At 41.7% G+C, this 18,511-nt stretch overlaps 1 protein-coding gene across 1 annotated transcript in view; it reads right to left on the bottom strand.

Annotated features, from left to right (window-relative positions):
- RFX8 (regulatory factor X8) overlaps nucleotides 1-18,511 on the bottom strand; it is an 82,615-nt gene that overhangs the window by 46,689 nt on the left and 17,415 nt on the right. The window contains exons 2-4 of the mRNA XM_087863288.1: nucleotides 11,901-12,024; nucleotides 1,210-1,271; nucleotides 50-136 (exon numbers count right to left, since the gene is read on the bottom strand). Coding sequence (XP_087719414.1) covers nucleotides 50-136; nucleotides 1,210-1,271; nucleotides 11,901-11,972 — 221 coding nt within the window. The 5' untranslated portion in view covers nucleotides 11,973-12,024. The remainder of the gene's footprint in view (nucleotides 1-49; nucleotides 137-1,209; nucleotides 1,272-11,900; nucleotides 12,025-18,511) is intronic.

Raw genomic sequence — 18,511 nt, 5'->3', positions numbered from 1 at the left:
CTCATATTAATCAGACTGTGACCAAAATACCTAAATAACAGACACTAACCTGTGATACCTTTTTTCACCCAGAAGGTAACGATACTGGGCATAGAAGAAAGAACTTTTCTTGATACAGATTCCATCATAATGATACCTGAAAAATAAAGGTTGTCTTCAAGATTATGTCAAATCACTGACATGCTTTACAGAAGCCACAAAATAGACTAGCTAACGAAGATCTGAGTTTTATCTACGACACCATTTATTAGCTCTGTTGGGTAGACAGTTGCATACTATTCCATACACATTAGCTTTGAAACGGGCTCGCAAGTGTTTTACTCTGCTTTCCCAATTTAGGACACACCGGTCTTAGAGAGATGGGACAGGGAAAGCCTCTTACTGCCACCGCCATGAACCTTTTTAAAGTATATAGGAGTGACACCCACGTTCCCTCTCTCGGGAACCAGGCTCGGATTCTTACAAACCCAAGAAGGAAGTCGGCTCTTGCCCTGCAGCCCAGGCACTTTGCTGAGCTGGGAAAATGCAGCTGCTTGTCTGGGCTCACAGCAGCAGAACAAAATTTTTTCAAATGAACTATTACCCAATGTTTAGTTTGGCAAATGCTTCAGCTGTCTTCATTCCCTCGTGGGTAGCAGGCCCCTTTCTTAATTTGGCTTCCATCCCTTCTCACTGATTTTCTGATCTCACTGATTTCTCCTGATTTCTCTTTATTTAAAAGAAATAACAAATAACAATAGTAATTGAGTGACAATTATAATACGATGCACCTGATAACACTGGAATTTCCTTTTGCTTTAAAAATACATGGAGCCTGGGTCCCTGGTCTCCGGAAAATAATTCAAATATGCCAACTAGGTGAATACTTAGAAATTTTAGTTCAAAGAAAAATTAAAATAGTTCTATAACTCTGTGTGTATTTAAATATTTTAATGGACACCTATATGTCTAAACATTTTAAGTGTTGAAACAAGAAAACATTGTGACTTTCATATTTCAACAAAATACCTAAGAAAGTAGAAACTACTATTTGCTTCTAGTGTCACCCAAATTATTCCAGGCACTAGGATTTCATTTGAATCATGGGAACTCTTTGATAGTGTTGATATTTCTAGTTTGCTTAGTTTTGCATTTTTGTGTCACCCATTTTGTGATTTTTCAAAATGTTTGTTTCTAACATTTCAAATGAAACAAAAATGACAAGCCTACCTGGCACTTCCTCTTGTGCCTAGCCTCCGGGTGCCGAGATCAGGAAAAACCAAATGCACAAGCTAAAAGAATAAACCAGATTTAAAGCTGCAATTGGAAAATTTAGAAACAAAACTTATAGTTTCTATTCTTATAATGTTTCAATTGTATTTCCTCTTTTTTTATTATAAAGAAAATATATGTAAATGACATTTGGAAAAAGTCAGACAAGTATAGGGACAAAAATATACGATTCAGAGGAAACTGCCATTGAAAACTCAGTGTGGTTCCTTCCAGTTTTTCTTTTTTAAAGATTTATTTTATAGAGAGAGAGCACATGCGCACGGAGGGGAGGGGCAGAGGGAAAAGGAGGAGAGAAGCAGACTCCCTGTTGAGCCTGGAGCCCCTCACAGGGCTAGATGTCAGGACTCGGAGATCTGGGCCTGAACGGAAACCAAGAGCTGTTTTCTTAACCAACTGAGTCACCCAGGCTCCCCTTTCCAGTTTTTATTTTCAAGCCTCAATATGTGTATGGATTCCTTGGGTATACATAGGAAACAACTGGTGTCACACAATTAGCATGTGTGCAGTTTTGCTTTTGATTTTCTCCCCTCCACAGTGTATCATAAACATTTCCCCTTGTCATTAAGAATTCTCTAAAAATAAGGGGTTAATAGCTGCATAAGAGTCCATCATGTGAGCTGCCATAATTTTATTATTTTCCTCTTTTTCCAATGTAATAGTAATTTTCACATTTTATTATCATTTGTTTACTTATTTATTTATTTTTTTTTTGGTTTTAAAGATTTTGGTAGCAAATGATCTCAAAATATTGAATAACATAGCACCTTCTGACTCAACTTCTCAACTCCCAGATATGTTTTTGATGTGTTTTGTTAGCGCTAATATTATATTTATGACTAATTACATTAAAAAAATAGAAGTCTGTTCCATTTTCCTAATTAGAAGAGGTTCATGACATGCATGGTATCCAAGTGTATGTCTGTTTGAAAGTGGAAATACTGGAGCATGGTGGAATTAGAAAAATACAGAGTATGGAAGGCATGGTGTTTCAGGAAGTCAAGTAATGATTTCCACTATTTTTCTCGAATCCCCTCCATAATCATTCAGCTTCTGCTTGCTTTCTTGTTAATATCCCTCTTTTTTTCTTTTTTTTTTTTTAAGATTTTATTTATTTATTTGAGAGAGTGTGAGAGAGACCAGGAATGGGGGGAGGAGCAGAGAGAGTGGGAGAAGCAGACTCCCCGCTGAACAAGGAGCCCAATGCAGGGCTCCATCCTAGGACCCTGAGATCATGACCTGAGCTGAAGGCAGATGCTTAACTGACTGAGCCACCCAGGCGCCCCCCCCCTTCTTTTTTTCTTAACTGCTAAGCAGCAGGATTTGACAGTGTCGTGTAATGTTTCTCTTGCCTGGTTCTAGGCGCTATGTCTTCCTATGGAAGCCACCCAAGCCTAGGTGTAGAGGAAGAAAAATGAAGGAACAGGAAAAGCAAGTCTTGACAATTAAACACCAAGGTTGTGAGGCCAAATCGAGAGGTTCCTTCAGGGAAGGGGTCCAAAATGTACAGATGAAGAATAAATGATAAAAGAAAAAGTCAGCAAGTCTAAAAATACAGAAATAGAAGCCAGAAATTCCTACTTTCCACCACAGACTCTGGAAATTCCATCACCTCTTAAGAAAATCACATAAAACCTTCCCTCTATATCTAGTTGTAAAATCATAGGTACCCAAAAGAATTAATATAAGCTATGCAGCAGGCTCAGATTCAAGGCCCTGGGAAATAATCTGGTGTTTTGGAGGGAGAAGCAGAAATAAATTGCCTAGTTGTCTGGCAGCATAAGAATCTGCACATTTTATTTTACTGAGTAATTCCAACCCCAGACTGTCCTGTGATTTCATTTTATGATCAGGTGCACCACAGTTCAATGTAAAAACCAACTGAGGTGATTATTTCAAAAAAAATGTAATAAGTAAGAAATGTATATATTTAATATATGGACAGTTCACATAAATTAATGGGAAAACAACAATACCCCAGTAGAAAGTGGTCTGGCGATAATATGTATACACACAAGATCCGTATGACCAAAATACATGCAAAAGTGTTTACCTTCCCTAATCATCCGATAAGTGCAAGTTGAAACAGCTAAATATAGTACTTAACCAACAAATTTTCTAGGTTAAAAATATTAGGGATTTGGTTAAGAGTATCAGGAACTACCATGAGGGCTGTGTATTGGTTACAATGGTCTAGAATCCCTCCTACGGAAGTTACCACCAAAAGATGGAGACTTATGGTGGAATAGAGAAAAATGATAAACAACCGAAATTTCCAACAAGGGAAACGGTTCAATGAATTCTGGAACATCCAAAAAGTGTTTGGCACCATTTTACAACATTTATTTAAAAAATATTTTAATATGAAAATGTTTATGATATTCTAAGTTTAGATAAATGGGCATGTAATTATAAAAGTTAATTATTTCTTGAGTGCTTCCTATGTGCCAGGACCACTCAGTTCTTTTTATATGTGTTCTCTCATTAATTTCTTAAAAGCATCTCATAGGGTAGGTACTGTTATTAACATTATGAATCGTTTCATTTTACAGTTGATGATGTTGAGGCACAAAAAGATGAAATAACTTGCCCAGGGTTATAACCTAATTAGTCGGATTCCAGGCTTAGTTCTGTTAAAAAGTATACCATATTGCAAAATCAACAATACAAGACACAACAAGTATTGGTGAGGATGTGGAGAAAAAGGAACCCTCGTGCAGTGTGGGTAGGAAGGTAAACTGGTGCAGCCACTGTGGAAAACAGTATGGAGGGTCCTCAGAAAGTTAAAAATAGAACTACTCTATTATCCAATAATCACACTACTGGGTATTTACACAAAAAATTTTTTAAACACCCCACGAATTTAAGGGGATACAGGGGCCCCTATGTTTATTACAGCATTATTTACAATAGCCAAGCTATAGAAGCAGCCCAATAATGGAATATTATTCTGTGACAAAAAAGAATGAAATCTTGCCATTTGCAACAACATGGATGGAGCTAGAGAGTATTATGCTAAGCAAAATAAGTCAGTCAGAGAAAGACAAATGCCATATGATTTCACCCATATGTGGAATTTAAGAAACCAAGCAAACACAGGAAAAAAGAGAGAGAGAGAACAGACAATACAAGAAACAGACTCTTAACTGTAGAGAAAAAAACTGATGGTTACCAGAGGGAAGGAGGATAAGGGGGAGGGGAAAATAGGGAATGGGAATTAAAGAGTATACTTATTATGATGAAAAAAATGATAAAAAAATACCATATTGCATGCTGTCTATCCACCTGTCCATTCACCTCTCAGTTCACCTATTCATACACCAATCTTTCAATCCATTCATCCACATAGTATCTATACAACAGGATGAGACATGAACACAACAGACAACAGATAGCAAAGTGAATTCTGAGACACACATCTTAGGGACCTTGTACCCTCAGGCATTTAGCTAAAATTGGGTTTTTTATTTTTTTTAATTAACTAATTTATTTTAAAGGTCCATACTTTTTTATTTTTTAAAGATTTTATTTATTTATTTGACAGAGATAGAGACAACCAGCGAGAGACAGAACACAAGCAGGGGGAGTGGGAGAGGAAGAAGCAGGCTCATAGCGGAGGAGCCTGATGTGGGGCTCGATCCCAGAACGCTGGGATCACGCCCTGAGCCAAAGGCAGACGCTTAACGACTGAGCCATCCAGACGCCCCTAAAATTGGGTTTTTTAAAACCCTAATAAGTCTCAACTCAAATCACTCATGATGAAATGGAGAGAGGAGGAGGTCTAAGGGGATTTCTTGTGGCAAAATAACCTCTTTACCTGTGAAGGGTGTGTGGGACAGAGTGTGGCTCAATCATCTCAGGCCTAGCAGAAGACGATTCACAGATTCACTTGAAGCACTCTTTGTGAGGCCCCTGGAGTTAGTGTCTGGCTCTGGCATACGACTCCTGATAGACTGTGGGCAGGCAGCCCAGCGCGCTTGGTGGACAGGCAGAGGAGAGTGGCTACCACCCTGGTTTCAGCCGGCGCACCCACAGTCTGTTTAGGCCAAGAATGTCTGAGTAGTTCCTATGGCCAAAAGTTGTCTACATGTGAGAAGGAGATGGCATGTGGAAGAGCCTGGACTTTGCCCAGCAAAAGGCCCCCAGAATGGACAGTCAGGCTGCAGAAAGAGTCATTGACCAACACAAGAAAGGCACACTAGAACATTCCCAAGGGCTGTTCTGAAGAAGCCACCAAAAGGACCAGGAAACAAGAGTCTGCCTGGCCCCCAAAGTGTGAAGCTGAGCAGTAGGAGTTTTCCAGCCATTTTTACCTCCCCCGATTCCAGAGGGGTCAAACCAACCCCCAGCAAGTTGTAGGGAGGAGAGATAGGGAGGGAAGAAGCAGCCCCCACGCCTAGTCCTTTGCAGGTAAGAAGCCATCCTGGAGGAGATAAAATAAAGATTCCACTTTAAACTCAATTCAGTTTTGATATTATATGGGACTGGACATACTAAGCATCAGACTGATACCATGTGGTAAATTAAGAGTGACAACAGGGCTTTGTATCACCCAAGGACTAGAGAGGTCACACTGCATGCTCACGTGCTGATTCAGGAGTGGAGGAAAAACCACCCAATGACCAGGTTCAAAGCACCATGGGAAATGAAGACAAAGTCACTGTGCAATTAGTCCCTTAGCTCTGGCTGATCACATGTGTGTGCATGTGTGCGCAAACTTGCAAATAAACTATATGCATGTGGCTACAGCTCTGGACAGGGAGGCTATAGCCAGTAGTTACCTTTCTCTTTTTATAGTTTTCTGTAATTTTTACACTTTCTATAAAGGGGACTGTAATACTTTATAATCAGAAAAACATCAGTAAATGCTATTTTTAAAAAGGAAGTCGGTGTTATGGAAATTCCCTAATCCATGTGAGTTATCACTTGCACCAAGAATGAGCACTACCCATCATCTGCCCAGGGCTGCCAAAAAGAGCAAGAAACATTCCGACATCTGCACAGGAACTTGATGTGGAATCTGGAATCAACTCCATTCCCAGGGGAAGAGGGAGGAAATGAGAATTGGGTATTTTGTTGTTTCTCTTGTAAACATGCTTGGGATCATATCCTTTTCCCCTTCCTCTCCCTAGTCCATTAGTCACAAATTCGGCAGTAAGGGTCCCTTCCCAACAAGGGCTCCACTGAATGGCCCGTTCTTCAGGCAACCCCCCAATGAGAACTGAAAGTTAGTGGTCTTAAAGAATGGATTCTAAGGCAAGCATTAAGATGAAAAATGCTAAATATATGCCCCTTGCTGCACACTGGAGTCTCTTTTTAACTTTTCCTTTGGAATGCTCTGCAATGAGACTACCCTAGAGGGGACACAACTTACAAGAAACTCTTAAAAAGGATTTTGAAAAGCAGGCTTTGATTTCTGAGAAAAGGAAGTAGAGATCTTACAGAGACTAAACATGTCATGCTCAAGTCACACCGCTTTCATCTGATCAAGTTGCCAGGCAGGTGGATAAAGAAAATGCTATAGAGCCAGGGGACGCAGGAATGGGTCCCCTTGAGGAAGTGTCCCAGGCTGCCAAGTGATGAAATGATAAGCTAGCCGAGGGAATTCCTGGCTGGCTGGAAAACCTTCCTTAGGGACACCTTGTGAGCACAATGTCTTGTGCACACTCATATTGCTTTCATTTATTGAATGAGGGATAAGAGATATGCATTTCAAATATGGGAGATTCACCAGGTTGAGAAGACTGGATGACCTACAAGATTCAAGAAGATACTGGTAAGCAGAACCACAGATTGAAACTAAGAAGCTAAAATATAGGAATAAGGGAGTGGCTGCTCCTGGGTTCAAATAGTTACCTGTATAATGACAATAATCTGACAATAATATTTTATATTTATGTAGAGTATTTCACAGTGTCCAAGGCAGTTTTGAGGGGGCAGCTTAATTTTAATTCACGTGAAAAAATACTTAAGAGTTATTTTTGTTGACCACAAGCTTAAAATGAAACCAACAGAGTGACATGGAAGGATAAAAGCCAATAGTAGCTCTCCCCCCATAAAACTAAGAGCCTCTGTCATCGAGCACTCCTAAGGTACTGGGTTGTACCCCTTGGGGCTACCTACCTTTTAAGAAGAACACTGGTAAATTGAAGTCATAATGAAACAAGTGGGCAGGAAAGTAAAAATTTGGCAGCTGAGGAATATTCAGTGTGGAGAAGGGAAGACAAGGAGATGTAAACAATTGGTTCAAGTTTTTGAGCAGCTGCAATATTACAAGATTCTCCTATGTATTTTATTATTATCAAAAGTGCAACCCTTCCACCAATGACTCTGTACCAGGGATGAAGACTTTGGCTAGGGGAGTGGATCTAAAAATGTCAATGTTTTGGAAACAACATTGGAATCCACAGAATTGCTTGTGGGAGGGTAACCTGGAGCAGCCACTTTGGAAAATAGTTTGGCCCCCTCCCCAGATATCAGTCACACCCCCCCTTAGCCTGCAAGGTTCATCCCTGGACATACACGCCTAAAAGAACATCTTCATGTGCACAGCAGGAAATACACACATGAATGTTCACAACTGCAAGAACTGGAAACAACCCAAATGCTCAGCAGATGAGTAAATTGTGAAATATTACACAATGGTCAAATGAATCTAGAGGAACCTTAATACAATATTAAGTGGACAAAGTCCCAAAGATGACAAATAATATGATACCTCTTTTTAAAAAGTTAAGCAACAAAAATTAAAAATATGCTTTTTAGAAATACATATATGAAACAGGTTAGACAAAGCTAAATACCATATGATCTCACTTATATGTGAACCTAAAAAACAAAAACAAAACAACAACAACAAAACAAACTCACAGATACAGAAAACAGGTTGGTGGTTGACAGAGGCAAGGGGCAGGGGAGTGGGCAAAAGAGGTAAAGGTGGTCGAAAGGTTAAAAAATACACATAAATGCACCAAAACTCTTTTTTAAAAAGCAAGGTAATGACGAACAGGTTGATGATTCCCACCAGTGGGGCAGGGCAGGGAGATGGGATATGGGGCAACTGGTGCAGTGGTTCATTGGGGTGGTGGGTTCACAGATGTCACTCCACTGTTAAAAAGAACTAAATACCCAGATGGAATTAGGCCATGCATAAACCCATGATGACAGTGTGTCATGAACCAATTCAGTTCTGTACATCTGAGGGCCACTGAAAAGAGGGAGAAGGCACAAAAAAAGGAAAGAGGGAAGGGAGGGATGGAAGATACTGAATTGACATCATTGCAGCCCAGTCAGCAAGCTCCTTGTCACCCACATCATTTCAGCCCAAGCCAAGTAGCTGCCCAAAGCAGTATGGTTGTATAGGTTGTGAACTGCACAAAGGTCCCTGATGAGTAGTTGAGCAGGTTTTCATCAGCCCGTGCTCTACTTGCTGAGCAAGATCCTGGGGCAGGACCATGTTTGCCCAGAGGAAGAGCACAGAAGTGTGCTACCCCATCACCCAGTTCTAAGCCTGTGACTGTCTCTGCCCAGAGAGGGCATTTTGTTCTCATAAAATTTTAGCTCCAGCCAGAGGTGTTCTCAAAGGGATCTTGCACAGAGTTGGAACAGGTGACTTCCAAGGGCTCTTTTAACTCAAGGATATTTTTGAGGGAAAAACAAGTGGGAGAACTGACCCACAATTTAGGAGACTGTATTTGAACCCTAGGGGAGCAAAATTTGCTACCGGAAAATGTATCTCTTTGGTATGTGGATTATTTTAAGGTGATTATTTTTAAGAAAGAGAAGGCTCAGGAAGAAGCTTTGACCTTTCCCCTAATCACCAAAAGAATTTAGAGGACCTGCTATCTTTTTTTTTTTTTTTAAGATTTTATTTATTTATGTGACAGAGAGATAGCCAGCCAGAGAGGGAACACAGTAGGGGAGTGGGAGAGAAAGAAGCAGGCTCCCAGCGGAGGAGCCCGATGTGGGACTTGATCCTGGAAAGTACTGGAATGCCGGGATCACGCCCTGAGCCAAAGGCAGACGCTTAATGACTGCACTACCCAGGCGCCCCCCTGCTATCTTCTAAGCGAGGTATCACTGTAGATAACTACAGTACAATATGAATGAACTGTGAAAGATAGGGAGGAATTTAGCAAAATCTGTTAAAATTCTTCTCTTTGTTTCTGTATGGCCCAGCTAACATTTGTTTACCAAACATTTACTCTTTTCATCTTCCTATGAATTGCATTCTTTCCCTTTTGAAGTCCCACTTTCCTACCCTCTTCTCCTTCAGTCTAGATGGCTATAGTGAGCGCCCACACATACATAATTAAATTTGATTCTCTCTTGTTGATCTGTCTCTTGTCAATTTAAATCTTAGACCAACCAAAAGAACCTGAAAGAGTAGAGGAAAAAAAAACACCACCCAAGCATTGCAACTAGCTGTGCTATCCTCAGCCTTAATCACTGCTGGTTTGTTTTCTTGACTTCTAATGTTACCTGCTTCAGCCAATGGCTGTGACACAAGACAAAGCATTAAAGATGCCAACTGTTTCCTCCCCGCCCACATGTCTTTCCTGCAGGCCTCTCTTGCCCACAGACTGGTACAGTATCAGGCACTGGGGCAGAAGGTCAGGTGTAGCATCATGGGAAGCACCATCCAAGCAGCCATAATGGGAAATCAGGAAGCCAGTGAAGGAAGTTGGCTTCTGGGAAGGGGCATGGAGCAGGCCAGTGGAGAGAAGCAGAGTCCCAGTGGTTTAAGGATATACCAGAGGGAAAGAAAAGAGATGCCTGGTGACTTAGAATCTAGGTGTGGGCTGTCTGAGATGGGACCCACCAGCCACATGTGGCTATTGCACATTTGAAATGTGGCTAGTTCAAGCTGAGATGGACTCTACATGTAAAGTACACACAGATTTTTGAGATTGGGCACGAAGAATGAAAAAGTAACTCAATGATTTCATAATATCGATTCCACATTGAAATAATATTTTGAATATTTTGGATTAAATTTCAAAATAATAAAAAATTTCACACTTTAAAAGACTTCAAAAATGAGGATACTAGGATATTTTAAATTATATCTGTGGCTCCTGTTACATTTCTATTAGGCAGCAATGGGCTAGACTCTATGAAGGCCAAATTTTTTATAATAGGATTTAATGAGATATCCCTTCCCCTTTAAAAAAATTCTTTTAACTTGTACTGAGTTGGTGTCTGTCTATTCCTAAAAACCAGATGGAAAAGTGCCTTGAAAAATAAATATGACTCAATGATTGGAAGTTATTATTGTTAATTTAATAATGATTAAGTCCTGTGATTCTATTAATTATTTCCATCAACAAATCCTACTGACTGTTTCCCAAATATAGCCAGAATTTGACCTCTTCTCACTGCTGCATTCCTGCCCAGTCTCCACACACCTGGCTCCTCTCACCTCCCTGATTTGACTTCAAGGTGCTGAAGATCATCCTGGTCCTCCCTCACTATTCTCCGTCCTCCAGCTGTTGCAGCTTCCCTGCTGCTTGTGCTCCTTCTTCCCTCACGGCTTTTGCACTGGCTCTGCCTGCACTGCTCTTGTTTATATCCACATACACTCACTGCCTATCTCTTCAAAGTCTGGACTCATACTTCTGAGGGAGGCCTTCCCTGGTTGCTTTCCCTGAAATTACAACTCTTACACACACACACCCCTTATCTCCTTCTGTTCTATTATTTCCCTTAGCATTTATACTATCTAATATACTATGTATTTTATCTTATGTTTCAGCCTCCTTCTACTGTAATAAATTTAGTAAGGGCAGACATTTTTCTCTGTTTGCTCATTATTGTATTCCCAGCACCTAACACAGTGCCTGGCACAGAGCGGCTGCTCAGTAAATTTGTTGTATGTAGAGGGTCTCAGTGACTATTCCTGTGCTAATGTTTGCTGTGTATTATATGGTCTACACAAAGTTCCTGACAGACCTCTTAACCTCCAGAGGAGACATTTAAGAGCCAATGGATTCTCTAAGTCCAACCAAACTGTAGGAAGCACCAGCTGTCTGACATCACAAGTGGCTCTTGGAGTTTGTGTGGTGCTAAGTGTTGGCATTTCTTTTCCTTTTTTTTTTTTTTTTGAAGACTTATTTATTTTAGAAAGAGCGTGCACGTGAGCATGAGCGGGAGGGCCAGAGGGACAAGGAGAGAGAATCTGGAGCAGACTCCCCACTGAGCATGGAGCCCAACATGGGGCTCCATCTCACGACCATGAGACCACGACCTGAGCCAAAATCAAGAGTCAGACTTAATCGACTGCACCACCCTGGCATCCCAAGTGTTGGCATTTCTATGCAGAGAATAATGGCCCAGCAAACCTGGCTGAGTTTTTGGCGTGTTTGGAGCTTCCACAGTTGCCTTTTCTTAGGCACCGCCCGTTCCTTACCTTTCCTGGTCCCTCACTATGAAGTGCGGACAAAGGACAGAACAGCTTTTCAAGGAAGATGAAGGAGAATACTAACCATCTGGTTGGCTTCCCGGAGTGAAGCCAGTTATTCCCACTGAGAACCCATTAGACCCAAATAGATTTTAACATTTCCTCATTAATCCACTTGCATACTTTTTTTTTTTTTTTAACTCAGCACCATATTTTTGTCATTACAACCTACCTTCCCAAAGGTGGCTGGGTTGACTTGCTGCTGAGCATTTTGGCCACAGGTCTCCACATAAATCTCATACATCAGGCATCGAGGCACACTGTACCCTTCACAGATACAGAAATTGTCAACCAACCTGGGGGGAGAGGGAGACAAGGCAGAGGAAACCGGCATCAGTTTCTCTAGGGCAGAACATTTTGATAAGGATCAATAGCCAGACACAGGTGTGGGATCCAAGGAACTGAAACCTGTTTAAGTTATTGAGTGCCAAGGCTCACCAATCAGTGTCAACAATGTACCTTTTTGTTCTCAGCCCAGAGTTAAGTATATCGATTGTGCGTCTTTATTTTTTTTTATTAAATCTTTCATTTTAATTCCAGTATCATTAACTGTTATAGTAGGTTTCAGGCGTACCATATAGTGATTCTACAATTCTATACATTACTCAGCATTCATCCTAGTAAGTGTACTCTTAATCCCCATCACCTAATTCATCCATCCCCCCCCCCACCCCGGGAAACATCAGTTTGTTCTCTATAGTGAAGAGTCTGTTTCTTGGTTTGTCTCTCTTTATTTTTCTCTTTGCTCATTTGTTTTGTTTCTTAAATTCCACATATGAGTAAACTCAAATGGTATTTGTCTTTCTCTGACTTATTTTGCCCACCCAGCATTATACTCTCTAGCTCCATCCGTGTTGTTGCAAATGGCAAGATTTCATTCTTTTTTGTGGCTGAATAATATTTCATTTGTGTATATCCCACAACTTTATCCGTTCATCTATTGATAGATAATTGGGCTGCTTCCATAGTTTGTCTACTGTAAATAATGCTGCACTAACAGGAGTGCGTGTGTATTTTTGAATTCGTGTTTTTGTATTTTTTGGGTAAATACCTAGTAGTATGCTTACTGGATCATAGGGTAATTCTATTTTTAACTTTCTGAGGACCCTCCATACCGTTTTCCACAGTGCCTGCGCCAGTTTGTATTCTAATTATGGGTCTCTGATAATCAACATGGTGGGTTTTTATTGTTTTGTTTGTTTTTTTGTCTGTTTTTGTTTTTGGCATGTAGACATATTAAAAAGAAGCCCAAATTATTGGCTCAGCAGACACTGTTTTATGTCCTGTTGTAAAGGTTGCAGCCCAGATCTCTATAGCTATAACAGTGAGGGTTATTTACTCGCTCTATCACCCCTGCAGGCTTCCCAGTCCCTGTGTGCCTGTGACCCAGGGCACGTGTGCAACACTTTGCCTCCCTCCCCTAGTTGTTTGCACAAATTTTTAATCTGAGTAATTTAGGGCAGGCCACGATATTTTGATGCTTTAAATTGAGATGAGATGTAATGTGTGAGACACCAAGAGACAGGCCGTACGCTTTCCCTCTCCAGCTGAGTGGCATTTATGTGTGATCTGCAGCATTCTCGGCCTCTGCTCAGGGTGGGGTCTTCCACTGCTCAAATGCTCCCACGCTTGGGGGGAGGCGGTGGTCCCTTGGCCACGAGGGACTCTGCCTGTGGCTCACAGCCCACAGCCCACAGCCAGCCCTGTGGGGACAGCCGTGTCCCTGTTCCAGCAACTAGTATGTGTGTGGGGCAAGAAGTGGGGGAGACTGAGGTCAGAAAGTGTGGTCTACAGTGACATCTGATCACAACGCTCCCTTTACTGGTTGAGGAGGGACTCTCAGGGTTCTCCTCATTCTTTTAGAGAAATATACGAAGCAAGCCAGTATAATTTTTAAACACAGAAGAATTTTGTAGCAGGAAATTTACCAATACATCTTCTCCTTTCTCATTGATGATGTACAGCTTATTTTCTGGGATGAGGCCCCCTGAGGCCCGAATTTACTTTCTCTGAGAGCTAAAGACACAATTGTTAACCCCGTCGGCTTCCTAGTAAAAGGAAAACCAACATATGGGAGGTGGGGGAAATCTCTGGCCCTGCACACTGAGATATACAAATCACCTACCACAGGCCAGGCGGCTTACAACAACAGAAACTGGTTCTTCTGCAGTTCTGGAGACTGAGAGTCCAAAACCAAGGTGTCGGTAGGGCTGGTTCCTTCCAGAGGCTCTGAGGGAGAATGTGTTGCACGCTCTCCTCCAGGCTTCTGGTGGTCGCTGGACATCCTTGGCTTGTAGATGCGTCACACTCGTGTCTGCCTCCATCCTCACCTGGGCTTCTCTTCTTTGAGCGTCCTCTCTCCTCTTCTTAGGATGACACCAGTGATTGGATTTAGGGCCCAGCTGAATCCAGTATGATCTCTTCTTAATTAGTTACATCTGCCAAGACCCTATTTCTGAATATGGTCACATTCTGAGCTTCCAGACAGATATGCATTTTGGGGAGACACTCTTCAACCCAGTACCTGCCCAAGGAGTGGATTTTCCAAGGGTCTCCTCAACATCGTTGTGAGAACATGCCACTTGACGTACTTTACCATGGCTTAAATATGGCCGCTATGGCACCAATTACTGGCTCCATGTTGACTGCAGGGTGACGTCTCTCGGTGCGGAGGGGAGAGGCGACTTCATGCAACTCGGTGATTTTTATGTATCTTTTGTTCAGAAACCACTCACTGATACATGAAAAGTCTATACTTGAAGTACCACAGAAGATAGCTAGGCTTGGGGAGCTGCTGTGACAGGTGTTAAGTTCAGACTCACTGTTGTTTATTTACAGCTACTACTGATTTAGTCATGGAATGGTCTCCTTAGAAAAGAAACACGCGAAATACTCCTTAAAACGAACTCTAGTTTAAATTTCTGCAAATGCTTCTTCCTTGTCACAGAAATTCATTTGGTCTAGGCCTCTATGAACGATTTCTCTCTTTCAAAATGACATTACTGAGTCTGCCTGTTATCCGGGTGCACAAGTAAGGCCAAATAGTACTATCAATGAGAATAACAGTAAAGGTCTGCGAGGAGAGTCTTTTCTCTGTTACACACCTAAATACAGGGCTGCCTTCTGGTCTGAAGCCTTGCACTGCCACTTGGTGACTTTGCTGCTTTGATCCTGGCTGCACCCCATTTCTGGGCATGTGCCTTTGGTTGTTTCCCCAAAGACCCCAGCCAGATCTCAGAGACTGGCCTGTGGTGGGGAGCCAGCATATATTAACTGGGAAAAATGGAAAGTTTGAAAGAAGGTTTTAGTTTGTCCGGTAAGAGCAGCTGTTCGGGGTTGTGCCTTTACTTCAGCTCAAAGAGCAGTTGCTTCAGCATATAGTCTCCACACACATAGGAAATTACGATTTTTAAACAAGATTTATTGACTTATTTTAGAGAAAGAGAGCGTGCACGAGTGCGGTGTGGGGCGGGGCAGAGGGACAGGGGAGAGAATCTCAAGCAGACTTTCTGCTGAGTGCTGAGGCTGACTCTGGGCTAGATCTCATGACCTTGAGATTGTGACCTTAGCCAAAATCAAGAGTCAGATGCTTAACCGACTGAGCCACCCAGGCACACCTATGAATTTTTTTTAAGTAAATGATTTCTTTTTAAGTAATCTCTCCACCCAATATGGGGCTCACACTCACAACCCCAAGATCAAGAGTCGCATGCTCTACTAACGGAGTCACCCAGGTGCCCCTCGAAATTATGACCATAAGTATTACCCAGGGCTTTGCACCTCATAGGCAGGCTTGCATTCTGACTCTGAGATACTGCCTAGAGCTTTTGGGACTAGAAAACAAGCACATGATGTACCGAGTACACTTCTTGGCACATGGAAGCTCTTCTTGGTGTTGTTTTAGTGTCTACCTCCAAAATATTCAGAGGAAGTAAGAAAGACGTCCCTGTTGGCAGACTGGCAGCCCAGAAACACCTGCAGCAAATGAGCCTGGCTTTCAATGACATTTGAGTCCAAGGAGAGGCTGATGGGGGTGGGGGGAGTGTAGGTAGTAGGGCTGAGCAGAGCTACTGGCAGGTGAGATTGGTTAAGGATTTTACATTGTGCCACCAAAATGTGTTTTGGTGATCCATGATTAGAAAGGTGTGGAATGAATCAATCACCGAATTCCTTGCTTAGATGCCTAAGAACAGTATTTACCAGGTCTCACCATCAGATGAAGTTGATTGCTAAGATGGTAAGGACATTAATGTTGTTCTCCTTGTTTTGAGTGATGGACAAGCTGATAGTAGCCAGCATCAGAGTGCACATACCTAGCATTGCGACTCTAACATTTTTTTTAAAAGATTTTATTTATTTATGTGACAGAGAGACAGCCAGCGAGAGAGGGAACACAGCAGGGGAGTGGGAGAGGAAGAAGCAGGCTCCCAGCGGAGGAGCCCGATGTGGGACTCGATGCCGGAACGCCGGGATCACACCCTGAGCCGAAGGCAGACGCTTAACGACTGCGCTACCCAGGCGCCCAACTCTAACATTTTTTCTGAGCACACCTTTCCATAATAAAGAAAAATGTAATGCTAGGAATTACACATGCTGGGAATTATAGTACCCTGATTCAGTCTGATCAAAAGCTCCTATGAATTCTGTATCTTTCAAAATAAACTTGCATTTCATTAATTTCAACAGTCTGCAGACATTTGCAAAAGCCATATTATATGTGGGAGACATTATTTTAGATTATGGCCAGGCTCAGCATGCATAGGGATTAGAGGATGCATAGTAGTTTCATCTGAGGTCTGAAGACAGAGGTCCCACCCAGTCAGACCTGTTCGGTCTGCACTCCCCAGCAGGGGAAGTCAAGTCACTGCTCTTCTTCCCTTTGTGCTCCCCCGAGGTCTGACCACTTCTCTCCCCATTCCTACAGTCCTCTCTGTCTGTGAAACAGAAAATGTCTATTACTTCTGGTCCTGGAGACTGTCCTGCTCCTTGCAGGACCTTTCTCCTTGGAGAATTTATCGTGTTTATGACAGTGGCACTGAAGTGTCTAAGGAATGCTGGGGACCTAACTAGTGACTGGAAATGAAGTAACGAAGCAATGCTGAAAGTGGAATGTTTCTTCCATGTGACAATAATCAGCCCCCTCTCTGGTCTTCCATGCAGAAAGAGTGTCTGGACAGGAAACTGGTCTCCTTGGGCATCTTCTAATACCTTCCAGGATGCCAAAGCTCTGGATTACAAACTGAGTGGCTCTACTGTGTGTGTGTGTGTGTGTGTGTGTGTGTGTGTGGTTTTTTTAAATATACATTTATTTTTTAATTGTGATAAAATACATATAACAAAATTTACCATTTTAAAATGTACAGTTCAGCAGCATTAAGCACCTTCACACTGTTGTGCAACCATCACCGCCATCCACCCAAAGAACTCTTTGCATTTTGCAAAACTGAAATCCTGTACCCATTAAACACTAACTCCTCTTTCTCTCTCCCCAAGTACCTGGCACCCACCATTCTATTTTCTGCCTCTATGAATGGGACTACTTTAGGTACCTCATACAAGTGGACTCATACAGTATCTGTCCTTTTGTGACTGGCTTATTTCATTTAGCATAATGTCTTCAAGTTTCATCCATATCGTAGCATGTATCAGAATTTCCTCCCTTTTTTAAGCCCGAGTAATAGTCCATTGTATGTACGTATCACATTTTATTCATTCATCTGTTAATGGACACTTGGATTGTTTCCACCTTTTGGCTATTGTGTATAATGCTGCTATACACATGGGTGTGCAAAAATCCGCTTGAGTTCCTGTTTTCAATTCTTTGGGGGTACATATCCTGAAGTGGAATTGCTGGATCATACGGTAGTTCTATTTCAATTTTTTGAGGTGCCGCCATATTGTTTTTCTTAATAGCTACATCATTTTACATTTCCACCAAAAGTGCACAAGGGCTCTAATTTCTCCACATTTTTGACAACACTTGTTATTTTCTATTTTTGTTTGTTTGATAATGGCTATCCTAATGGGTGCAAAGTGGCTGGGGCTGTATTTTTAATGCCAGTGTTAAAACCACCAGTACCAATGATCTGTTAAACATCCCACCTCAGAGACTAAATGCCTAAAGAGCAGTCCTCCACAGAAAGCTATGCCCTCCTCATCTTGATTGCTCCACCTGCTCCCCAAACTCGAAGAGCATGACCTCTGTGTTTTAGAGGCCTGTAGGGGTGGGTAGGAATTCATGGCATAGGACTCGAATTAGTTTGGCTCACTGCTAAAATGGTCTACACCATCCTAATCGATTTAAGGCACCTGCACTATGGGCAGCCTGCACTGTGTCATCTCTAATCATTCTTTCAAGTCTCTGGAATATAATGCAAACTCCAGAAACTCTAATTTACTAAATGGTGACCTGGAATGGTTGACAAAGGCATCCTCATAATTCTTTCTTCTAAGAAGGAGCCACTCTGCTGAGGGGTCTGAGTCAGTGAGTGTAAAAGAAAGAGAGCACAGCTGTATAGTATTCTAAAAATTGTTGTGTGCTCTAATATGTATTCTTTCGATTTTTTTTCTCTTATGCAACATAAACTATATCAAAAATTTTCTCTTGGAAGAAAAGGGTAAAACTTAAGGCATTTTCATGTTATGATCACAAACACACCCTTCATTTTTCTATTTTGCTCACATAACTTTTTCAGAAAGTCTTTCCTGAGAAATATTCCTTAAAACCTTTTTAAAAAGTAATCAGCTCTCTGCTATTTATTCACCTTACAAAACTTAGGTTTT

Source organism: Ursus americanus, chromosome 7, assembly GCF_024610735.1.
Source record: "Ursus americanus isolate L20-20 chromosome 7, mUrsAme1.1.p, whole genome shotgun sequence".
In the NCBI taxonomy this organism is placed as follows: Eukaryota; Metazoa; Chordata; class Mammalia; order Carnivora; family Ursidae; genus Ursus; species Ursus americanus.
This window is presented reverse-complemented; position numbering and strand designations above follow the sequence as displayed.